The sequence below is a fragment of the Anabrus simplex genome, chromosome X (assembly GCF_040414725.1).
Source record: "Anabrus simplex isolate iqAnaSimp1 chromosome X, ASM4041472v1, whole genome shotgun sequence".
Taxonomy (NCBI): Eukaryota; Metazoa; Arthropoda; class Insecta; order Orthoptera; family Tettigoniidae; genus Anabrus; species Anabrus simplex.
Genome location: NC_090279.1, coordinates 192546337 through 192558669, shown reverse-complemented (window position 1 = coordinate 192558669; position 12333 = coordinate 192546337). Strand labels below are relative to the sequence as shown.

At 40.7% G+C, this 12333-nt stretch overlaps 1 protein-coding gene across 1 annotated transcript; it reads left to right on the top strand.

Annotated features, from left to right (window-relative positions):
* The first annotated feature begins 1382 nt into the window (after positions 1-1382).
* On the top strand, positions 1383-4491 carry LOC136886843 (glucose dehydrogenase [FAD, quinone]). Its single transcript, XM_067159687.2, has one exon. The coding sequence runs from the start codon at positions 2179-2181 to the stop codon at positions 4054-4056; it is 1878 nt and encodes a 625-aa protein (XP_067015788.2). The 5' UTR covers positions 1383-2178; the 3' UTR covers positions 4057-4491.
* Positions 4492-12333: the final 7842 nt, after the last annotated feature.

Sequence of the window (12333 nt, the reverse complement as noted above, 5' to 3'; positions counted from 1 at the left end):
AAATCATTCTTCACTGTCTTGATAAATATGTGAGCTAAAAGTGCGCCATTTTTCTTCTCATTCAACGTTTGTTTGTGTCATAATTCACAATTATTTTGTGATGAAATGATAATAACAATAATGGTACTTATCGCTAGAAAAGTAGAACCATGGTATTTCTCTCATGTTGCGGTACTAATCAAAAGTAACGTAGACTCACGGTGTTGCATACTTTGTGGTACTACTCACAAGTATTGTACTTCGCAGAGGTAACGCAGACCTATGGTGTTTCTCGCATAATGGCGTCACTCATAGGCAATGCAAACCCATGGTGTTCCTCACCTAAGTGTACTAATCACGGGTACTGTAAAACCCATACTGATTCACTTTCTGTTGCTAATAATCACAAACCTAATGTTTACCTAACATAGCGGTACTACCCGCAAGTAAAGGCGACCCATGGTGTTCCCGCGTGTTGGTACTAATCACGCGTAGTTTCATGGTTCTAATACAAACATCCCTTGTTCGCCCTTTTTAGTCGCCTCTTACAAAAGAGAGGGATATCATGGGTGTATTCTTCGTCGGCGTCGCCCACCCACAGGGCGTCGGCACGATTGAGAAAATTGCTTAGTTTTACGTTTTTCGTAGTACTTTGTCTGTTAAGAAATGTTGACAACATTAACATATCAAAGTTTAACATCGCTTCTGTTTTCTGTTGGCAGGCTTCACTCCATGAGGATGGTCCCTCCCACCAGCTGACTTCTTCATTACCATGGTGACATCGCCCGTTCAGGGCGGTACCAGCAGAAGAAGACGGAGACAACTATTGGGCCAGGGAGACAGGCCTCCTGAAACTAAAAGACTTTGGAAGCAGGCTTCGAGCTTCGACTGTTCAGCCACGTCATCGCCTGATGCACGCGAGTGTCATTCCAAAGACTAGTCTTCAAACGACACTCCACTTAGTATTTCAAGTGCCATTCGTATTATAATTACACAACACATCACAATGACGGCTGATGGAGAAGTGAAATCGTCCGGAAGGCAGACGCATTGTGTGCCACTGTGAATGTCCCTGTTCTTATCATTGCTTTAATGCGACTGTGATAATCACAACTTTCTAAACAATTGTGTCGGATCAGAAAAAAAAAACGGCGCATTCAAAATGTGCTCTATCATCATCTAAGATTAAGTTGTTCCAAGCAGATAAATACGAACATTATTACTTTCGAAGCACTTTCTCAAATTGCCGGTGCAGTTTGTGAAGTGAACTGTCTGTTCCAAGTTATGCTTTAATTCACTCACCATTAACCGATAGTATTGTTAAAACAGTGCACGAGAAACGTTTCATTACAAACTTACGCTTATTTTCTGAACAAAGAAAAACTGCGTTCAACACACAAAATACGAGGAAAACTTAATGAATTTGCCTTTCATTTAAAGAAGAGTTCTACTAATTAATAAATTTTACAGCACTCCAATTACGGCGTAATATAGACAAAGAAGTGCAAAGGTAACACACAAAAAAATTACTAACAAAATAAAGCAATGTGCTTTTTGTGTAACTACTCAAAAACAATACGAGTACCGACATGTGTTTTGTCTCAGCTGTGCAATTAGTCTTGTAGAAACGTTTGTCTGTACATTCATTTTTATCGAACAATTCTACTACAACTTCATGTTAAAAGTGCCGAAAGGTTACGAGACGCTGTACATATTTCGAAAGGCAGAAAACGTGTGAAATTTTAGTCAACGCACGAGTATTCTCAGGGTAAATCAACTTAAATTACGTGGTGCAAACAAAACAAATTTTAAAAGAAAATATTACAAAGTACAAACTGTGTACAGAGCAAAAGTGTTTAAACACAATATATATTCTCGCAAATTTTGATAATAAACTGGTCCACGAAACAGAAGAGAGATAACTTAAAAAAATATACCGACAAAAAATGTATCTTGTAGATATGAACTATATGATGTAGAAGTACTGTGTACTAAACAAAGCTAACAAATTCTCGTGTTGATCCTTCAGTTTTTGAAGCATTACCTTAATTCAGACAGTGGGTGCTCATCCAATATTTCAGTCAATCACACTAGTCTCAATCATAAGGAAGAAATAAGACAATCTTTGACAACTTTGTGGTGTTATTGCTATGCTTGGTGTGCAGTGAGTTGTTTGTGTTTCGTGTGCTAATCTCCGCCATGTTGTTGGGTGTTATAGCAGCCACTAGTGCCTTGAAGACTGCTGTCGGTGTCGTAGGCACTGGCATCTGGCTCATACCTTTGCTGGTAGCAGGACTTGCGTACTATCGATACGATACACTCGATCCGGAATCTCGACCTATCGACCGTTACCCTCTCTACAAGCATTACGACTTTGTGGTTGTGGGCGCCGGTTCCGCAGGCGCTGTCGTCAGCAGCAGACTGTCCGAGGTGCCACATTGGGCTGTGTTGCTCTTGGAGGCGGGCGGAGACGAAAACGAGATCTCTGACGTGCCTTCGTTGGCCGCCTATCTCCAACTGACCAGCTTGGACTGGCAGTACAAGACGGAGCCAACAGGCAAGGCATGTCTCGGACTGAAAGGTACCCGCTGCAACTGGCCCCGCGGGAAAGTTCTTGGTGGCTCGAGCGTCCTCAACTACATGCTCTACGTTCGAGGCAACAAGTATGACTACGATCATTGGGAGTCCCTCGGCAACACAGGCTGGGGGTATGAGAACGCTCTGCGCTATTTCAAGAAATCCGAAGACAACAGAAATCCTTACCTTGCAAGGAACAGGAGGTATCACGGAAGAGGAGGTTATTTAACAGTCCAAGAATCTCCGTGGAGGACACCCCTCGCCCTAGCTTTCATGCAAGCAGGTGAAGAACTAGGTTATGCCAATCGTGATATCAACGGTGAGACGCAAACGGGCTTCATGTTAGCTCAGGGTACAATCAGAAGAGGATCCAGATGCTCAACAGCCAAAGCCTTCTTGAGACCGACCCGACTACGCAGAAACTTTCACGTGGCCATGAAATCTCAGGTTACTAGGATACTGATAAACCCGACAACAATGAGGGCGTATGGGGTGGAATTCATCCGCAACGGAGTGCGACAGATAGTGTACGCGCGTCGGGAGGTGATCATCTCTGCTGGCGCAATCAATTCTCCTCAACTGTTGATGTTGTCTGGCATAGGACCGAAAGAACACTTGGGGCGATTCAACATTCCAGTACTGAGGAATCTCAAAGTGGGCGAAAACCTTCAAGATCACGTCGGGTTAGGCGGACTCACATTTCTGGTCGATAAACCTGTCGCCATTGTGCAGAACAGGTTTCAAACAGTGCCAGTGACTATGCAGTACATACTCAACGAGAGAGGGCCTATGACAACCTTAGGTGGGGTAGAAGGACTGGCATTCGTAAACACAAGATTCGCAAACGCAACAGGATTGTATCCGGACATCCAGTTTCACTTTGCACCGGCATCAATAAATTCTGACGACGGTGCAAGAGTCAGGAAAGTGCTAGGTATCAGTGATAAGGTGTACGACACGGTGTATAGACCTATTGCAAACAAAGATACATGGACGTTGTTGCCTCTACTGCTCCGACCCAGATCGCGGGGGTGGATACGCTTAAGAAGTGCCAACCCCCTCCACTACCCAATAATACACGCGAATTATTTTGATGACCCTTTGGACATTGCAGTGCTCGTCGAAGGGGTCAAGATCGCACTACGTATAGCAGAGGCCAAGGCATTCAAACCTTACGGATCTCGTCTTCACACAATACCTCTACCAAATTGCCGCAGATTCAGGTTCGCTTCCGACGCCTACTGGGAGTGTGCCATCAGGACTATCTCGATGACCATCTACCACCCGGCAGGGACGTGTAAGATGGGACCTTCCTGGGATCCTGATGCTGTCGTAGATCCGAGGTTACGGGTTTACGGCGTTAAGGGACTGAGAGTGATCGATGCCTCCATCATGCCGACCATCGTGAGCGGTAATACGAACGCACCGACTATCATGATTGGTGAGAAAGGAGCGGACTTAATCAAGGAGGATTGGCTGTCTAAGGGAGGAAAAAGATGACGCTAGTATTATTCTTATTGTTGTTTTGTATTATATATAGAGACCGGAATTTTGGGTTGTAATAGGCTAGAATGCAAACATATTGAAGCGAGAAATAAGTATAATCTAGAATGCACAATGGTTATGCTATGAGATTTTCATTCAAAAAATTAGGGATACGGCCCATCAGAACCCCCTAGAACTTATACTTCTCTCGCTACATTACGGAAGAACGGACTAGTCGGCACTTAATAAATACATTAGTTTTGTTTTCTAACTTATTACTACCTAAAAATCCGAAGTCTAATTTATATCTTCTTATTTAAGTTATTAATAAAATATTCCAATACGTTTTTCTTTTCCATGTGTTTGATTTGCAACGTAGATAACCTAGGTTTACAAGAATCATTCTGATATGACAAAACAATTAACTGAAAGCAATTGCAAAATGTTCAAATTTTTCACTTCTGACCCCCAAAGATATCGAAATATGGATGCAATTTTAATGCCTGTGCAGACATTCCTTTTGAGCTATTTGTTGGCTAAAGGGTAAGTCGTATCGCAAAAGGGATGGCACAACCTCACTTCAATTCGGAGTGATCTACAACTTTGGTCCTATGACATTTTGTCGTATCTCTCCCCCTTATACGTTGCGGAAAATCTGAGAATACCTCATGTTTCTCATTTGAGGACCATACTGCAAAAAGGATTAGGGTAAGTAATACCAACTTTTCAGCCAGAGCCAAATCCAGGTTTCGAACACCGCACCGGTATAAAATCAACTGTGACTTAAAAGCTCTGCAGTCTATCAAACACACAGGTTAAACATAAATACTACACTACAACATACCTGTAATAACCGTTATTAAACAAGGCACAGAAAACATATCATTATTCGTTCTTAAAAGAACATCATCAGCTGTGAAGATGGTTTTCCGTGGTTTCCCATTTTCACACCTTAATTAAGACCACGGACGCTTCCTCCCCATTCCTAGGCCTTTCCTATCTCATCGCCGTCATAAGACGGTGCGAAGTAAAGCAAATTGTAAAAAAAGAAGAAAAAAGAAAGAAAGACTCTGTAGAAACAAGAAATAGCCCCTGTAAACTCCCCATCCCCTTCAGTTCATAAAATTAATTTGTAGCTTTGTCAATGCATACTTCAAAAAATCACTTTCTTACCTTTTTATACTAAAAAAATAAAACCACGAGTACTCCATTTATTACTGTATTTTTTTATTTAGTTTTATTTATTTTTTGCTTTAGGTTCAGTCAAATCAATAAGTATATGCGATTTTGCTGTAATTGTCTTTAGGTTGGCTCTGTGGCGTTGTGGGTTCACCAGCCGCTAGATGGCACCGTTGTCTACGTCTGTCGTCGATTTCAGCTTATCAGATCAGTACAGCTTGCACTGTTGCGACGTAAAGATGCCCACGCCACACTATGTTTGCACCAAGGAAGAACATCGCTCCGTAATCCGTTTTTTGTGGTCTGAGGGTGCATCAGGAGCGGAAATTCATACAAGACTTTCAGTACAATACGAGGACAATGTTTCACCAGAGTGAAGTGTTTAGCAGTGGACTGAACAGTTCAAAAAGAGTGAAAGATGAGGAAAGATCCGGGGGTCCATCTGCAGCCGTAACTGATGCCAATATTGATATGATCCTGAATAACAGACTAGTGATTGTTCTACGAATTTCCGCTCCTGGTACACCCTCAGACCACAAAAAAAGAAAAAATGGATTACGGAACGCTGTTCCTCCTTGGAGCAAACAGAGAGTGGTGCGGCCATCTTTACATCGCAACAGTGCAAGCTGTACTGATGTGTTAAGACAAACCTACCACAGGCATAGACAACGGTGCCATCTAGCGGCTGGTAAGCACACGACGCCATACAGCCAACCTAAAGACAATTAGAGCAAAACTGCAGATGCTTATTGCCTTGCCCTAGTACATGAGGTAGGTCTAATAATCATTAGAAAACTGGCGTCTAGGTATTAATGGGCTAGAATGCAAACTTACTGAAGCGACTAACAAGAATATTATCATAGTCCTGCTATGATATTTGCATAAATATTAGGGGCTCGGCCTTTCAGAACCCCCTAAATATTATGTTACTCTCGTTGCAATACTGAAGAGCGGGCTAGCCGATACTTGTACTACACAAATCAGTCTAAATTCTAACCTATTAATGTCTATTAACATCCAGGCTCTATGGATTAATTTATCAAGGGGGATGTTCAATAAATTTCCAAATTCTTTGCAATTATTTAGAAAAGACTATGTAAACAACAGATAGAGAATCTGCCCCCTGGGTGTCTCCCTAAATGCAAATCAGAGGTGACTGATTATAATTTTGTTCACCTGAACCACAACCACCTTTTAGATTTTGAAGGTCCTTAAATTTTTCTTCAGAAATTGGTTTAGGAACTGCAAAAATGATCTTGGTTAGAACAAACAATAATACACAGCCCAATTAATATTAAATTCAAAGTACGATCAACTGACCTTCGTGAGTAAATGTCCCTTTGCAAAGCGGCTTTGACAAGAAAAAAATCATTTCCGTTGCATTTTGCATGGTGACTGATGATATTTTATTTTCCTTGTACCTCCCTTAACCGACTTATTAACTGATTCACAATCACTGCTTTCACTACTTAAGCCACTGACATTCTCACTACTATCCATTTTCACAAGGTCTAGGGAAGATTGTACATGTACAACGGGGATCACCCTTTTTCTCTAGACCTTCCATATTTCTGAACAGAATTATGGTAAATAAACAATTACAATACTAGGTTTATTCAGACAATTAGGCAAAAAATTAAGAATAGACACTAGCCAACACAATGCATGAAACTGGAACGTAAATAAATCAACAAGACTGAGGACGCTGTCTACTTGTTGGAATCAATATCATTCTTGTTGCGTTGGTTGAGCTGGCTTTCATTCTTCATGTAAAGAACAGCATTATTTTGAAGCTCCATTACAGATACACCATCATACGTTTTGCACAAAATTACCGCTGCACCCCTCCATGCAGCTTCTACCGGTCTTTGGCTATCCACTACCAACATAAACTCATTTTAGAAAAAAAACTCATTTGTGCAGTGCGGTCCTCTCTTTCTAGAAGTTAAAGCAATGTCGTGCAGTATCGTATGTAAAGAATGCTACCATGGCTAGGAAAGATATTTGGTGCTAATATACAACGAAATTCTCAGTAACAAGACGTGCTTTCTTAAATTACAGACAGCATTCAAAAAATATATTTATAGTTTTACAGTACAAAAGGAAACGTGGTCAGCAGAAGATTGAAAGAAGGAAAGTGGCATTAGCCCATTCTTAGTTCGCAGTACAAATGAAAGTTATTTTAACATATGACTTATATTTTATAAGTACCATTCGTACACATACTGTATTTACTACTTTCAGAAGGTGCGTAATTATGCATTAAAAATAAAGAATACTTTAATACTTTTTCATAACCTATATACTGACTTCCACTCTTCCTGCAACGGTAACAGTGTTATAATATTTTCTTTACTCCCCTTTACCTGTATCATCAACTACAGTACTGGATCACTCGCTAGAAAGGTAAGTTTGTACTACCTCAGTTTATTTATTTATTTATTTATTTATTTATTTATTTATTTATTTATTTTATTACGTCTTTGATATCTTCCTGGGTAAAATGTAACTATGAAAGTTACCCTCCGTACGTACTGTAAGTTAAATTCGAAATAATAATAATAATAATAATAATAATAATAATAATAATAATAATAATAATAATAATAATTCTTTCTTAATCCGTTTACGCTCCAGGGTTGCCTTTGCCCTCGGAGGCAGGGAGGGATCCCATATCTACCGCCTCAAGGGCAGTGTCCTTGAGCGTGAGACTTTGGGTCGGGCGATACAACTGGAGGAGGAGGACCAATACCTCTGCCAGGTGGCCTAACATGCTATGCTAAACCGGGGCCTTGTGGGGGATACGCAGATTGGAAGGGGTAGACAAGGAAGAGGGAAGGAAGCGGCCGTGGCTTTAAGTTAGGTACCATCGTGGCATTTGCCCGGAGAAGAAGTGGGAAACCACGGAAAAACACTTCGAGGATGGCTGAGGTGGGAATTGAGTCCCTCTAAACTCAACTGACCTCCCGAGGCTATGTGGACCCCATTCCGGTCCTCGTATCACTTTGTAAATTTCGTGGCAGAGCCGGGAATCGAACCCTGGCCTCCCAGGGTGGCAGCTAATCACACTCACCTCTACATCACGGAGGCGGACTGTGGTAATAATAATAATAATAATAATAATAATAATAATAATAATAATAATAAAACAGAATGAATCCAACTAGGATGACCTACAGGCTTCTCAATTACTAGAAGGACACGAACATAAGGACAGCATGGCTAACAGAAGTAAAGAAAGACATACCGCAACTAGGAGTAACTGAAAACGACATCAGAAACCGAGCACCAATCAGAAAAATAATAAAACAAAAGAGGTTTCAGGACCGACCACCTTGAATGGAACGAAAGAAAAGAGAAACAGCCAGGGAATGCGCAAGTGATAGGCAAACATCAAGTCCCCTCTAAGCGGAAAAGTTGACCATAGTGGTCCTCAGGTGGCTCATTAGAAATAATAATAATAATAATAATAATAATAATAATAATAATAATAATAATAATAATAATAATAATAATAATAATAATAGCACCTATCTCAGTGGGTTCCTTTTTTTCTTTGCATTTTCCCAGTACATATAATTCAATGTTTCATCCCTCTCAGAACCCCTTCCTAGCTTAGTTCAGTCGTCAGTCCCCAACCAGATACCGTCCGAGGAAAGATATTATTACTATTATTATTATTATTATTATTATTATTATTATTATTATTATTATTATTATTATTATAACCTGGATGTTTAGGCACTAATAGATCAGAATGCAATTCTACTCAAGCGAGTAACAAAGTATAGTCTACCTGCACAACTCTTACGTTATGAGCTTTGCATAGACATTAGGGTTTTGACACATCACAACCCCTAGAATTTATGTTCCCTCGCTACATTACGAAAGAGCGGCACTTCGATTGATTTCCTCATATTTCTTATGGCTGAAAGTCATCTGAAATTATTGATACCACATTCGGGACGCGATGTTACCTCGCAACCGTTGATTGACGGCTATGACTGAGAGATACGTAAGACATATTTATGATCATGTGATTTTCCCCAAACAGAAATTTCACACTATTTTTAAACAAGAAGGGTAAGTATACCGTTGAAAGCGACATCTAGATATCTTATCTACATACATTGTTTTCAGTATATCCAATGGGGAAGGAAGAATGAAAAGCAGGACGAATGAAGTATTGATTTTCATCCATGAAAAAAATCCTTAAATTATTCAATTTGAAACTCAAAATACAGGAGACAGAGGATATAATAAACAATAACATAAAACACGTCACCGATTATCAACATAAAATGCGAGAGAAATCTCCTTGCAAAACTGATGAACAACATTTATTATGCATAGATGATGAACCGTCAGGACAAGACTTCCCTCGTATGGGAAGCCTCACATGTGACTGGCACAAGGGGGAACGATTGTATTGTATAGCAGCGGCCCTCCTGGAGGCATTGCCCCAAGGTAGGTCGTCATGGGAACAACGTATCCAGGCCAGCACTTGGCGCGATTATGGCTGCATTTCATACACAGCTCCAAGGTTGATTTCCAGAACGATTGGAGGAATACATTAAATATTTTTTACTACTATTACAGTTTTTTTACATCCCACTAACTATTTTTATAGTTCTCGGAGACGCCGAGGTGCCGGACTTTAGTCCCGCAGAAGATATTTTCCGTGTCGGTAATTCTACCCACAAGAGACTGGCGTATTTGAGTACCTTCCAATACCACCGGACTGAGCCAGGATCGAACCTGCCAAGTTGGGATTACAAAGACAGCGCCTCAACCGTCTGAGCCAACGCATTACAGTTATTTTTGTACTTTTAACCGTTTTACAGTGATAGAAATACCTTGGACGAGGGTTAACTTACGTAGCTGCGATGTTATTGTCGATAGACTCCGCTCAAAGTAATAAATCGACATAACAATAATAATAATGGCGTGTGACCTCTGGGGAGGCCTGGCGCGGTCATTCAATTTGACGCCGTATGGGTGACCTGCGGGTCCGTGAGGACAGAGCCCTACCTATAATGAATTCTAATGATGAAGATGGCACACACACACACACACACACACACACACACACACACACACACACACACACACACACACACAGCCACCGAGCCACTGGAATTAACCAATCAAGGTTACAATCCCCGACCCGGCCGAGAATAGAACCCGGGACCCTCTGGACCAAACGCCAGCGTGCTAACCATTTAGCCATGGAGCCGGTCATAATAATAATAATAATAATAATAATAATAATAATAATAATAATAACAGTAATAATAATAATAATAATAAATTTATTTATTTGTCCGACTCCTTGGCTGAATGTTCAGCGTTGATAAGTTTAGTAAAAAAAGTGTCCCGAGTTCGATCTACGGCCGGGTTGGGGGATTTTAATCGTGTCCGATTAGTTCTTCTGACTCGGGGACTAGGTACTTATCAGAGCACTATACTCTTCATATTCACACAACACACTACACTACCAACCAGCACAGAATCACGCAATAGTCATTACATCCCTCCACAAGGTTAGCGTCAGAAAGGGCATCCGGCCGTAAAACAAGGCCAAATAGACATATTCAATCCTACAGGTGTTAAAGTGTTAGAAGAAGATTTATTTATTTATTTATTTATTTATTTATTTATTTATTTATTTATTTATTTATTTATTTATTTATTTATTTATTTATTTATTTATTTATTTATGCATCGTATGGCTTTTAGTGCCGGGAGTGTCTGAGGACATGTTCGGTTCGCTTGGTGCAGTTCATTCTATTTGACTCCCATGGGCGACCTGCGCGTCTGAATAACAACAATGAGGTAGGGAGAGGGTAAAACCCTCGGTTGGTAAACAGCCTACTCCTATCGAATAACATTAAGTGGTCTGCTCGGAGCTTAAAGTTTCAATCCTACGGAGGAATTACCATCAACAGCATCATATTTCCTCACACCGTGGTGAGGTTTCGAATTGAAATCAGGCAAATGGGACCACACCTCCTACCCTTCCAGTCAACATTTTGATTGTGAAAAACGTTTTACTATCAACGGGACTCCAACCAGCTAACGAGGGTGCGAGACCACACACTTGGCGCCTTAACGACCCTTTTCTTTCTTATGGCGACGATGTGATAGCAAAGGGCTGAGAGTGGAAGGAAGCGGACCTGGTCTTCAGTAAGGTAGCCCTAATATTTTCCCAGTGTGAAAACTGAAAACGGCAGAAAAACATAGCCAGTGGGGTTCGAACCCACTATCTGCTGCTCGGTCCTTAACGATTACGGCCACCAAGTGAGTTGTCGGCAAACCTATGTGGAGGGATGTATGCAACCAAAACTGGCAGGGTTGAGCAGCTCGACCTTCTTAGCTTAAGTTGGCTGGTTCGATCCCAGCTCAGCCCCACGGTATTTTAAAGGTAATTAAATACGTCAGCCTCGCTTTGGTAAATTTACCGGAGCGTAACAACTCCTACGGGACTAAATTCCGGCACCACGCCGTCTGCGAAAGCTAGTGAGGCGTACAGCAATGACATTATTACTACAACAAACATGACCGTGGGCGGCTCAAACAACCCCAGAGGGGCCGATGACCCAAATGTTAGGCCTTTTCACAACAAGCATCATCAACAACCCTAAAAATAAACTGAAGAAAGCTCTTAATATTTCTATACCGTTTATAATGGGAACTTAAATATTATGCAATATTAAAAACCTTGGTAGGCTACAACATACAAACGTGCATGCTATTATCTTTTACTGGCATAAATGTTTGTATGGAACGGGCGGTAAAGGATTCAAAATCCGAGGAGGGGAAATCAAAACTCTTGAGATTTGCCGATGATATTGTTATTTTGATCTCAATCTAGTTACACATTCTTGGAAAAGGACAAGATGAAAATAAATAAATCCAAAGAAATCTAATGGTTTGCAGTCGAATGAAGTCAGGTGATGCAGGAAATATTAGATTAGGAAATTAAGTCTTAAAGGAAGTACAGTAGAAAACGTTTCTAACGATGTACTGGATATAAGGAAGAAATCCAACGGTCCCATCTAAATCCTATACAAACATGGTATTTAAAAATATCGCTTAGTACGACATATCGTC